Source organism: Spermophilus citellus (genome assembly GCF_964194105.1).
Source record: "Spermophilus citellus genome assembly, chromosome: 4".
In the NCBI taxonomy this organism is placed as follows: domain Eukaryota; kingdom Metazoa; phylum Chordata; class Mammalia; order Rodentia; family Sciuridae; genus Spermophilus; species Spermophilus citellus.
Window position 1 is genome coordinate 45,129,986 of NC_138185.1, and position 13,604 is coordinate 45,143,589.

The window sequence follows — 13,604 nt, forward strand, 5'->3', positions numbered from 1 at the left end:
TTAATTTTTTTTGTAAAAGAAGTTAACAGCAAAAAAAAATTATAAAAGAAGTTAACAGAAAATTCTTTTTTAAAAGAAGTTAACAGTAAAATTGAGTGAAAGGTATAGAGATTTCCCACCTACCTCCTCCACCTACCGAGTCCCTCCCCTGCCACAAAGCCTCTCCACTAGCAACATACTCCTACAAAGAGCACACAGTGACACATATCAGTTAGAGTCCATGGTTCACGTTAGGGTTCACTACTGATGTTGTACATTCTTTGGATTTGGACAAATGTATGATAATGTGTGTCCACTGCTATAGTAAAATACTGAGTAGTTTCACTTTCCTAAAAATCCTCTGTGTTTCACCTGTTCATCCCTCCCTCCCCCAAACCTCTGTGGACTACTGAACATTTTTACTGTCTACATAGTTTTGCCTTTTATAGAATGTCATATGGTTGGAGTCTTATAATAAGTAGATTTTTCAGATTGGCTTCTTTCACTTGAAGACATGCATTTAAGTTTCCTCCATGTTTTTTAATGGCTTGATAGCTCACTAGTTAAAAGGATTTCCACCATTGCAAGGCTCTTTGCATATTTGGAAAAAAATATATTTGTATATTTATGTATGTAGTGATATCACACATACTTACACAGATATTGCTTCAAAAAATTATGCACAGATATTGCTTCAAAAAATTTATGCAGATTTGCAAAACTCAATTATAATCAAAACCAAAATATTTTCTCTAGCTTTGTGCCATTCATTTTATTTAAATATTTTATCTCAGCTTTCAATAATTAAATAAATTGAATGAAAAAAATTTATGTCACTATCATAAGAAGAAATCACCTAATGAAAATAAACAAATATCTATTGTCATTGACTTGTAGGTGGAGAACTTCCCTTGAACTCTCTCTTCCTTTTCTAGTTGTCGCTTTAATTCATCTCTCTATACTTTATTTTATTATATTCAGAGTTTTTACATTCTTGTAGAATTAGCTTATGATATCATATTTCACAAACAAGTTGATTCATTTCTGTTTTGCTTTTAAGTTAAGACCAAAACCAAAAGTGCTAATATTTATGGATAATTTTAACAGGTTTCTAGACTTTATTCTTCATAGCAATCACCAAATTTCACAATCACAAGGATTATGGAAAATATAATTGAGTATTTAATCATTCATATAGTAGTTAGTAAGGTTGTGATCACCTCCTTTGAAACAAGACTATTATTCTAGTACTTCTAATGCTTCTATCAAATTTGGAGTGAGAAACACCTTGAGGTAAGACACCCTTCAGAGATTATCTCTCTCAGATGAGCTATCATGCCCACCCTAGCATGAAGTCAATGTTTGAGCTCATAAAACTGAAAATTGGGGGGGGGGGCATGGGAAGAATGGAGGAACTTTGACTGGGCAAAGGGGAGGAAGGGGAAGAGAGGGGACATGGGGGTAGGAAAAATGGTGGAATGAGATGGACATCATTACTCTAGGTACATGTATGACTGCACATATGGTGCAACTCTACATCATACACTAGCCGCGAAAAGAAAAGCTATGCTCCATTTGTGTACAATGAACCTAAATGCAGTCTACTGTCATGTATAACTAATTAGAACAAATTAGAAAAAAACAGAAAATTCTGAAATTACACATATCTCATCAAAAAAGAGGGTAGTGGGAAAAGAGTCTCAAAATAAGTTTCATATTAAAAATTTCTGGATGTGAATAGTAGTGGTGGTTGTTCAACTATGCAAATGTACCTAAAGCCACTAAAATATACATTTTAAAATGGTTAAAATAGTAAATTTATGTTGTGCATGTTTTTGTCACAGTAAAAAGCAGAATTGAGGGGCTGGGGTTGTGGCTCAGTGGTAGAGCGCTTGCACATGCCCTGGATTCGATCCTCAGCACCACATAAAAAAATAAATAAAATAAAATAAAGGTATTGTGTCCAACTACAACTAAAAAAAAAAAGCAGAATTGAGCTCCTTATATAAAGTTTATGCTTTCCAAAATGATGAGATACTAATGAATTGCTCATGTAATTAAAAATTCATTTTGAAATTAAATGTTAAGAACAATCTTCAGAGTATAAAATCAGTTTATATTGCCACTGGCTTATGTAAAGCCATCTTAGAAAGGAAATACTATCAGGTCATCAAAACTTGACTACAACCTGGTATGTTACTTTTTCTAGGAAAGAATGTATTAATCACAAAGGGTCCTATGGTTAACAATGTCCACCCAAGTAAATTGTCTCACCTTTGATTTTCTTGACTTGACATCTTCATAGTGGATGATGACCCTCTCAGGCTTCAGGAACTGTGAGCAGCTTCTTGATGTCCACTATTTCAGATCCTGAGAAAGTCCATACTAGATAGTGATGTTAGTCATGATAGCTAGTAAGTACTTGAGTGTTTACAGGCCACACACTGAGTTCACTGTTTTGCATATCATAAGTAATTCATAAATCTCTTTGAGGTATGTATATTATCTGTGATTTATAGATGGTAAGCTGAAGCACATAGAGTTTAAGTAACTTGCCCAAAGTCACACAGCTAAGAAGTGATAGACACTATCATCCCTGATACTCTGGTTCTGCAGCCTAAGCTCTTCACTACAGCCCCAAGCCACTCCTCTGAAAGCCACCTTCAGTAGCTGGGCTTTCCCTGTATTTGATCTAAAAAAAAAGAGAGTTCTTGAGTGGCCTTGCCACAGCATAAAGAAATCTTTATTTTTTTATCTGCTGAGTATGAAAAAGACTGAGCTAATATTTCAAGTTTTGGAGATGTTACATAAATACCAAGATTGTCTTCCTTTGCAAAATGATGATCTGTCATTATCAACCCATGCTTATGTAAGACAATGCCTGGCTGGTGTTGAGGATGGCATGAGTTCCCTAATTTGGTGCAGTCGCCTGACATCAAGACTACATGACAGTGGCCACAAAGCACACAGAATAAATCTTGTGTGCCCTGTTTTATCAAAGTCAAAGAAATCAGGTTTGTATTTAGTTCGTATAACTCTGCCTGGGCTACAGAGACATCTAGACTGTGCAGCTGTTAATTTTATCATTATAAAATGGGAAATTACTAAGAAATGAATAAATTGGTAATTTGGACCCTTTCTCAGTTTTTGTGAGCTCTGGGGGAATGGGGGCTGTCCCCAAGAGCTGGGTTTTCTTTATGGGTACTGACAAACCCCCTTCATAAGCCTGTGAAGTTGAGGGTGGTAAAGGCTACTGGACAACAATTCCTGCTGCCACCCTGCTGTCTTCCCAGGTTCCCCTCTATAGCCCCTCACATCCAGCATGTTTGATGTCTAAAGGTTTGTGAGTGGTCAAGCAGCAGTTTAATCTGAATATAAGAGGACAGTGAAAACAAAGGGACCATTTACCCACAAAGCACACAGAGGGGAGTGGCGTAGGCTGTGCTGGGAAGAAATGCCCAGGGTTGTGAACAAGCACATATATCCTGGGGCAAGTCACTTCAGTTCCTGGGCCTTAGTTTTCTTATCTGATGAAGGAGGAGCTCAGTCCAGTACTCTTTCAAGCCTCTGTAGCACTCAAGTTCTTTGGTGTATAGTAACAACAAAAAAAAGGTCAAATGACGCAGTATGTTTTATGAGAAAAATCATATATAATATATAACATGTAACATATATATATAATATATACACATATATAATTCCATTTATATGATGTTCAAAATTTAGCAAAAGATCATCTTTGTGATCGAAGTCAGATTGGTAGTTATCTTTGGAGCGGGTATTGACTGGGAGTTGCCCTGAAGCAGCCTTCCAGGGAGTAGGGAGTGTTCCATATTGTTCTATTTTAAGTCCAATGGTTAGTGTGTAATAAATCAGTTTTCCTTAGTTAGGGAAGGAGGTAAGAGGAATGTTAAAGAGAGACAGACAGATTGAGAAATTGAAACCATTTTATGACCTTTTGTTCCTGTTAGCAGCATTTCTCAAAGTGTCTAACTGGAACTTAGACTCTCTATATAAGAGAGTCTGCTCAGAGACTATGTGGGAAATGCTGGCTTATAAAAAGTAAACAGATTACATTATTCAGGAACATATCAAAGCCTTTAATGGGTGTGTTAGTTGACTTTCCATCACTGACAAAATACCTGAGATAATCAACTTTAAGGAGGAAAGGTTTATTTTGACTCATGTTTTCAGAGATTTAAGTCTACAATAACTTGACCCCATTGCTTTGGGCCTGTGGCAGCACAGTACGTATGGTAGGACCATATGATGGAGGAGGTTTATTCACCTCATGGTGGCTAGGAAGCAGAGAAACACAGGAAGGGGACAGGATCCCAATATTCCTTTCAAGGGCATGCGCCCATTGAGTTCACTTCCTAAAACTATGTCTCACCTCCTGAAGATTTCAAGCACTTCCCAATGGCACTACAGGCTAGAAACCAATCCTTTAACACATGGACTAGCCATGAGCATGATGACCTCTCAAGAATACTATTGCAAGCAGCATTTCCCACACTCATTTGACCACAGATCTTTTTTGTCTCTGTGTATCTCTTAAGATTACTGTCCTTAAAGGCTCCATGTTGGGGAACGCTATTTGGAACTTGGTCAACAGATGTCAATATTTCCCATATAACTCTTTTTAAAATTTTATTTTAATTAGGTATATGTGACAGAAGAATGCATTTTGATTCATTGTACACAGTTGCAGCACAACTTTTCGTTTCTCTGGTTGTACATGATGTAGGGTTGTATGTGCAGTCATACGTGTACCTAGGGTAATGATGTCCATCTCATTCCACCGTCTTTCCTACCCCATATATCTCTTGACCACATTGCTATGATGGCTTATTAAATATAAGAGGGTACTGATCAATATATAAGTCCTTTCAATGTTTTTCTTCCTAGGGTTAGAATATCTTAAAACCATTGGAATCAAAGAACACAGTTACAGAGATTTCTAGACAGGCCAATCCTTAAAAACTTCATTCTTAGTGTCAAAACATTTTAGCTTGTTTGTGGTGACAGTCACCACAGACAATGCTCAGGACAAAATGTGGCACACCTGTATTTCCATACTACGTTTGCTCTGGCCATATAGAAATCAAATTGTCTGATTATGTGAGTACTGTAACCAAACGAGTTTGTCATTTCAGACTAACAGTGGATTGTTTTCTCTCTCTATCGGGGACAGGATAAAAAAATGTCCATACTCACTTCTCCCCGAGGAAAGGTGGAAGTGGTTCATTGCCGAAGAACAGAATCGCAGGATATTTATTGTATCAAAAAACTCATTAGAAAATTTACCCAGAGGCTGTTTGGGAAGCTTAATATCATCTATCTTCTGTAAGTACATGACTAATAAGTAAGTTAAGAATGTTTATCAATTTTATCTTAGGAATTTTATGCCAGAAAGGGATCTCTCCCACTCCTTTGTCTTGATGGAACTTACAGTAAGGAAATGGGCAGCTCACTGCACAGTAAAAAATGTGTAGCAAGAAATCTCTGGGAACAGCCGGTCTGTGTGTTCTCTAGCAAAAAGGCTCGAGGTCTTTGGGTTCAAGCACACTTGAGTTCAAATCCTATAGTCCTGCTCACTAGTACAGTCAGTTGGGGCAAGTTGATAATATCAGCTGCCAGCTTTTGAGATTTCATTTTATTCTGGGCTCTGTGCTTTGTCAACATTATCTTACTGGATCTTTCTGATATTTCTTTGAGGTACCTACTGTGGTGTTCAATTTATAGATGAGAATGAGAGGCCTGCCCGACACCAAACTATACATTAGAGGCCATGCCTGCATTTGCTCCTAAATTTTGAAATATGAACATGTTTTTCTTAAAAGGTCATTTTTTTATCCCTGTTTTGTTCATAGACTTTGTGTTTTTGCTAGAATATAAAAATCCTTTGTACATCATTATTTTTATTGAAAATATAGGATAGCCTAATATTTTGGATTTCATAAGGCTTTATATCAAATACAATTGAAATGTGTAAAATAAAGCCAGCCTAGGACATTAAAATTTATGGTTTATGATTCCCACACACATATACACATACATACCTATACCAATGAAGTAATTTCATTTGTTGGCATTATGGTTAACTAAATACCTTCATGATATCCACTCTTTGGAAACAACTGAAATATTGATATGTACATATACAAACACAAAAGTTAAGGACTGTGCAGAGAACATTTTCAAATTAGAATCAGATACTTAACATAATAAGCAGGAATCAGTACTAGCTTTCTCCTTGAGACTTTTTGCCACGTTCTAGAAATTATAGAATTTTCTTCTCATACCTTTGCAAAGAACAGAAGATAATTAGTCCCTCCACCTAAGGAAGGAAGTATGAGATTCTTTTGAATAAAACCAGGATATTTGATGTAAAGATGGACAAGATATAAATGCACTACAGGAAAAAAGCTAGACAGTTTCAATTGCAACATGGAATGGAGGGAAGATAAAGTCTCCCCTGAGAATTTATAAGCAGATGTTGATTTGAGATCCATGTTAATTATCTTTGTAGCCCCCCCCCAAAAAAAAACTTCAAGTAGGGAATTTAATAAAAAATGGCCAAATGATACTAGTGTGTCCAGGAGATTGTTTGAAATAAATGCAGATCAGATCTGAAGGGTTAAAGCTTCGGCTCAGTCTTCAAATGATACCCACAGATAAAGTTCCAAGAAGTACAGATTCATAATCAAAAATTACAAATCATAAAGAAGCATGCACTATTAGTGAGAAACAACAACAAAATTACACAGGAGAATCAGATTCTCAAAGATTTCAGATATTAAGAGAGAAAAATATAAAATAATTGTATTTACTTTGTCTTAAATGAAATGTAATTTTAATAATGTTTAAGGAATAAAAAGACCATAGAAATGAATAATTAGGTTTGCACAAAAGTCAAAGAGGCCAATTAGAAATGAAAATATAGGTGAAATGAAAATCATAGTAGATAAATTGAAGCATCATCGTAGATGCTGTTAAATATAGAAGTGATGAGTTAGAGGATCAGTACCAACAAATCATCCATAATCTAACACAAAATGATAAAGAATAAAGTATGAGCAAAACACTGAACATATTAGAAGGAGCTAATAGGAAGCTAAACATTCAGTATTTGGGAATTTTCTAGAATTGTTGAAAAGTACTAATTCTTAGATCCAGAAAACTCAACAAATCCTAATCACAGAGAAATCCACAATTAAACACTTAGAATAAAACAGCAGAACACCAAAGCTAAAAACAATCTGAAAAATAATTAAAGAGAAAAGACAAATTATCTGTAAGGAAATAAAGATTAGCCTATATTTTAGTTAGCTTTATGTCACTGTGACCAAAAGACCTGACAAGCACAATTTAGACAAGGAAAAGTTTATTTTGGCTTATGGCTTCAAAGGTTCAGTCCATGGTTAGCTGACTCCATTGCTGTGGGCCTGAGGTGAAGCAGAGAAAGCAGCTTAGGATGGGCTGCCAGGAAGCAGAGAAGTTTTGCTCATTAGGGACAAAATATTAACCCCAAAGTCACACCCTACCTGCCCAGTTACCCACCAGTTAATCCATATCAATGTGCTAATCCACTGATTAGATTATAACTCTCACAATCCAATCATTTTACCTCTGAACATTTCTGCATTATCTCACACCTGAGTTTTTCAGGGAAACTTTCTATTTAAACCATAACAGACTGTCACAAGCAGCAATGGTTGCCAGAAAATAGTAGAATATCTTAAGTATTGGAGAGAAATAACAAACTTAGAATTGTATACCATGAAACAAATTTTCAAGACCTACGGGTAAATTAATGTATTTTTCAGACAAACAAAAACTGAGACAGTTTACCAGTAGACCCTGATAAAGAATATGCTTTACAGAAAAGAAAGAATATCTTAGCTGGAAAGCCAAGACAGAGAAGGAATGTAAGCAAAAATATGAGCAAATACGTGGGTAAATATAAGAAACATGACATAAAACAATAATATAATATTGACGAGTTTATGAGATACAAATAATACAATAAAACTAAAATGCAAGACAAAGACTGCATGTAGCTTGGGAGGAACATAACTAGAATGAAAGCATTCTTAAATTTGTATTCAAGAGGAGGGTATGGTAGATAGGATGCAGAGATGCTCCCTTTCCCTTCCAAACCATGTATCCTGGCATTTATGGCCTTATTTTATTCCCTCTCACACTTGGATTCTTACTCAGGGATGGCCCTATGTAGCCAATAGAAATAGTGACTCTTTGACATTAAGTCACACCAAGTCTTGCAACTTCCATTTGGTTGCCTAGAACACTGTCTTCCAGGACCCAATTGCCATAACTGATAAAAGTTTGAATCACATGACTACAAGCAGGTGGTCATTGGACAACCTCAGCTGAGCTTCCAGCCAACAGCCACCATCAGCTGTCCACCATGTGACCATGTGAGCAGGTCTTTTTAGACATGGAATCTTTATAACGTTCTCAGCCACAGCCACCATTTGATTGCAATCACATGAGAGACTCCAGGCAAAAACAGCTCAGTTGAACTCAATTGACCCACAGAACCACAAAAGATAATAATAAATTGTTTATTATACATCAATTGGTAACTGAAATAAAAGGTAAAGATTTTGGGGAATGCATAGTATGTTAATGTGGTTAGGATAATCATTAAAAGAATAGGCACAGGGATTATAATTTCTGATTTATAGAGGGGAAAATGGAATGAGAAACTTAATATATGCCCTGAATCTAAAAGAAGGCAAAAAAGGAAGAAGAACAAAGACACAAAATGTAGGACATGTTAAAATTACTTAAGAAGAAGATAGAAAAAAGTCAAGTCAGTAATCATAATAAGTGTATTTGGGCAGAATACATTAGTTTAAAGATTAAGGTGGGCGGTGCCAGGCAGGGTGGTACAGACCTGTAATCTCAGCATCTCAGGAGGCTGAGGCAGGAGAATTTCCAAGTACAAGCCAGCCTCATCAAAAGCAAGGTCCTAAGCAACTCAGTGAGACCTGTTTCTAAATAAAATACAAAACAGGGCAGGGGATATGGCTCAGTGGTTGAATGCCCCTGAGTTCAATCCCTGGTACTGGGGGAGGAAAAAAAAAAGAATAAGGTGGGCAGATTGGTTGAAAACAAAACAAAAAGTTTATAATTTGTTTATAAGAAATACCTATGATATAAAGGCACAGACATATTTGAAGTAAAAATTTTGGAAAAAAAGATACGCCACTCATAAACCCATGATCTCATAAAAGTAGGACTAGAACTGGGTTTTTTGTTTTTTTTTTTTTTTAGTACTAGAGATTGAACCCATTGGCACTTAACCACCGAGCCACATCCCCAGCTCTTGATTTTTTTTTTTATTTTGAGACAAGTCTCAATAAGTTGCTTAGGGCCTCCATAAGTTGCTGAGGTTGGCTTTGAACTCATGATCCTCCTGCCTCAGCCTTCTAAGCTGCTGGGATTACACCATGCCCAGTTTAGAACTGCTATTCTAATAACTGAGAAAAATATACTTTAGGGAAAAAAGCATCACTACAGATAAGGAAAGTTTCTATATGATGATAAAACATTTTATTCCTGGAGGAGTCATGACAACTTTAAATTTATGTTTCTTAATGACACAGTCCCAAAATTTACAATACAAAAATAATAAAACCAAAACATGAACTTTACATATTCACCACCATAATGGGAGATTTTAATATATACCTCTTAATAAATAGAATATCAAGGTACTAAAAATAAGTAGCAATAGAAAAGATTTTCAGAGCACCAAAATTAAAAGAACTTGATCTAATAGGCTTATATAGAATATTGTACTGAAAAATGAAGAATACAAAATCTTGTTAGGTGTTGTTTATACATGGAAACATGTATAAAAACTGATCATCTCTTGAGCTATAAAAAAGGCTCAACAAATTTCCCTACTTAATATCATATATGACACATTCTTTGACCACAATACAGTGGAGTTAAAAATCAGTAACAAAAGGATAATTTGAAATTTTTTGTTTTCTGGTATGGAGGATTGAACTCAGGGGAACTCAAACACTGAGCCACATCCCCAGCCCTATTTTGCATTTTATTTAGAGACATTTTATTTAGAGACTCTCACTGAGTTTCTTAGCACACTTTTGCTGATGCTGGTTTTGAAACTGGGATCCTCCTGGGCTGCTGGTATTAAAGGTGTGCACCATCATGCCCAGCTTCATTTGAAAAATTTTAAATGCAGTTATAACATGGGTCAAAAGCAATAGAAAGAAAATTAGAATACACCAAGAGTTGAATGAAAATAAAGAAATATATATTAAGTATAATCTAATGCAGCTAAGCCAATGTGGAGATTCATTCTTTGGAAGCTTCCACTCCTAGTACTCCTCACACCTCTTTGTATCCTCCCTGCTGCTTTTGGCCACATCTTTTAAATCTGGTCTGTGCCTGGGACTTACCCAATAAAATGTGTTGGCAGTGGTGCTGTGCTGTTGAACAGCCCAAGCATTAAGACGGCCTGGCACCAGGGCTGGCACTGGGGGGAGACAAACAAACCATTTAGGGCATTCACATTCTCAGGTTCTCACTTGCACAAACCTGAGAGTGAATATTTCCCTTCATTTTGAATCCTGAGTGCCTCTCTTGCTTCACTTAGTCTCAGCTCTGCTTGGAAGCTTTTGAGTTTGTGCTCTTAGAAACCTCATACCTCCATGTAACTAGCCTTATGGGTCTGCTGGAGAGACCACATGGAGAAACCATGAGGGAGGACATATCACAAGAGAGAAAGGATAGAGGAGAATCAATGAACCCAGGTCCGTAGGTCCTAACTGACCTCTACCCAGTTAAACCACTCTCCTGTAGGCACAAGACACATGAGTGAAGAAGCCATCTTGGAGGTTCTCATTCCTGCAGATATTCCTGCTATTCCCTTTCTGAGTTTCTAGTCTACAGAAACATGAGAAAATTAAATGGGGCAACTACTAAATTTGGAGTAGTTAGTTATGCAGAAATAAATGAACAAAATAGCAAATCTTAGAGGGAACTTATAGCCTTAAATGCTTATAGTAGGAGATGAGAAAGTCCTAAAATACAGACTCCAAGTACACCTCTAAGTTAGAAGAAAAGTAGTAGAACCAATCCAAAAAAAACAGAATGAAGGAAGTAAAGGATGCAAGCATTTAATAATGAAATAGAAAGCGATGTCTGGTAGAGGGTAAAACCAACAGTTCTTTAAAAATGTTAATAGAAGAAAGAACTTCTGACCAGATTAATTCAAGGGTTGGGGGGAGGTGGCAGGAAGAACTAAATTGAACTTCCTAAAACAAAAAGAGATAATTTTGTTTAACTCAACTTTGTGAGGCTAAGGTAATGTTAATACCAAAATCAGAGAAGGACAATACAAGAAAGGAGGGTTTGCCAATCTTATGCAAAAGGAGAAATGAAAGTTATATTCAACCTTGCTGATTAACACAGATGCAAAATTCTAAACAAAACATTAGGAAAACAATCTTGTGAGAACTGAAAAGATAACTGCATCATGATCAAAGTGAACTGATTCTGGAATTAAAGGTTGGTTTACTATCAGAACATTGATTATTCATCACTTTAACAGACTGAAGGAGGAAAAACTATAAAATCCTTCAAAAAATGAAGAAAGACATTTGATAAAAGTCAACACTTATTTTAGTAATAACTTAATAAAATAAAACTATAAGAGAGTTCCTATGACATGCTAATAGTATCTAAAAATTGTTTTTGAAAACTACACATAATGCTAAAATATTATAATTTTTTATTAGAGCAGCACGAGGATATTGGTTTTCATGGTTTCAGTTCATCATTGACTAGAGATCCTTCATGTTCCATTAAGAAAAAAACAAGAAATTAAGATGCATTGGGACATGAAAGGAAGAAATAAAACAACCACTGAAGATGATATATTCTTTACTTAGAAAATTGGAAAGGATATATGAACAAATCATTAACATCAATACCAAAACTTTAAAGTGGCTGAATGCTGAGTCAGCCATACTAAGTTGCTAGCTATGAAATAAAATCCAACTTCATTGTTATGTACAGTAGTAGCACCAAATGGATAGAAAACATTTTGCCATTTACACTCATGCCTAAGAGTTGTACCTAGTAGTACAACTGATAAAATAATTCCAAGCTCATTCTGGGGTAAATTGTCAATTACTGAAAGGCACTTGAGGAAGAACTAAGTAAATCCAGAGGTATGCCACATCTTGCTTGCATAGGAAGATTCAATATCATTAAGTCAATTCTGCCCCTAATCAAAGTCCTAGGAGGATTAGTTATTGAACTTGATAGTATAAGTATAAATTAATTTGGGAAAGCAAAGTACAGAGACAATCTGAAAGAAGAAAAATGAGATGGGGAGACTTGCTCATGAAAAGACTCAAAGGTATATTACTCAGAACAGCATAGTAACAACCAAAAAATTGACAGAGACCAATGAGCCAGAATAGAGATGCCAGAAACAGACCCACATGCATATGAAAACTTGATAAAGATAGAGCCAGCAAAAGGACATCAGGGAAAAGGATGTGACATCCAACAAATGATGCTGTGATCATTTGTTACCCCTGTGAAAAAGAAAAAGGGTGTAAACTTTGTGTGTCATACAAACTTTCAAAAAAATCAGTTCTGGCTGAATTTAAGACTTAAATGTTAAAAAATATCTAACATCAATGACAGAACCTCCTGGATTCCAAATTCATTTATCCAACTCCCTGATGGGCATGAACCCTTGGATACTTACTAGGTACTTCAAACCTAGCATGACCTCCACTTGCTTTCAGTCTCCCCTTCCCATTATTTTCCACCCCAGTATCTCCAGCAACTCCATCTTTCCACTTGTTCAGACCCAATGCTCAGTGCCATTTTTGTTCCTTCCCTCACATCTTGCTTCAGCAAAATTTGTCCGCTCCCTTTGGCTTGAGCAGGAAGGGCTGAGGACTTAACTGTCCATGTGATCACCCATTTTCATCAGCCTTCGAGGGCCAGTTCTTTTATGGTATATTCAGAAGATGGAATACTGCATGTATATATGTGTATATTACAAGTGAGTCATTTTTTACAGATTGTTTTCTGTTTCCTAAAACCTTCCACAAACCCATTTGCCCCAAGCCTGTACATGGTCACATACTAATTACCTGAAAGCTTTACTTTTGACCATCATGTATTCCAGCTGGAGTGATGTGAGGGTACCTTGAATCCATGTGTGTTTATATTTTCCAAATTCACAGATCAAGAAGTATGATTTCTGTCATAGGAGGGGAGCAGTGAAAAAATGTATGTTAAAATGAAATCCTTGTAACTGGAAAGATTGTGACCTACCCCAGAAACCAGCATACTGTCAAAAGTAAAGTAAATTTACATTTTCACGAATTTCTAAGAGCTTCCAATACAGCTGCTACCAAGTCCATGGGTGTATTTCATTTTTCTTTTTTTTTTTTTCTCAGTGATATTGGGGGTTGAAACTAAGGCCTCACACGTTAGGCGAGTACACCCCCATCCATCATTTTTCATATCAGTTAACTCCTGTCCCCTTGCCAGGCCAACCTCAAGGCTTAACAACTTATTTTGTAGGCATTTATAAA

General features: G+C 36.1%; 1 protein-coding gene across 1 annotated transcript in view; it reads left to right on the forward strand.

Annotated features, from left to right (window-relative positions):
* Window positions 1-13,604, forward strand: part of CFAP61 (cilia and flagella associated protein 61) — a gene marked incomplete at its 3' end in the record, with an annotated part of 257,071 nt that overhangs the window by 642 nt on the left and 242,825 nt on the right. Inside the window, exon 2 of the mRNA XM_081290916.1 lies at window positions 5,174-5,325. Coding sequence (XP_081147042.1) covers window positions 5,183-5,325 — 143 coding nt within the window. The 5' untranslated portion in view covers window positions 5,174-5,182. The remainder of the gene's footprint in view (window positions 1-5,173; window positions 5,326-13,604) is intronic.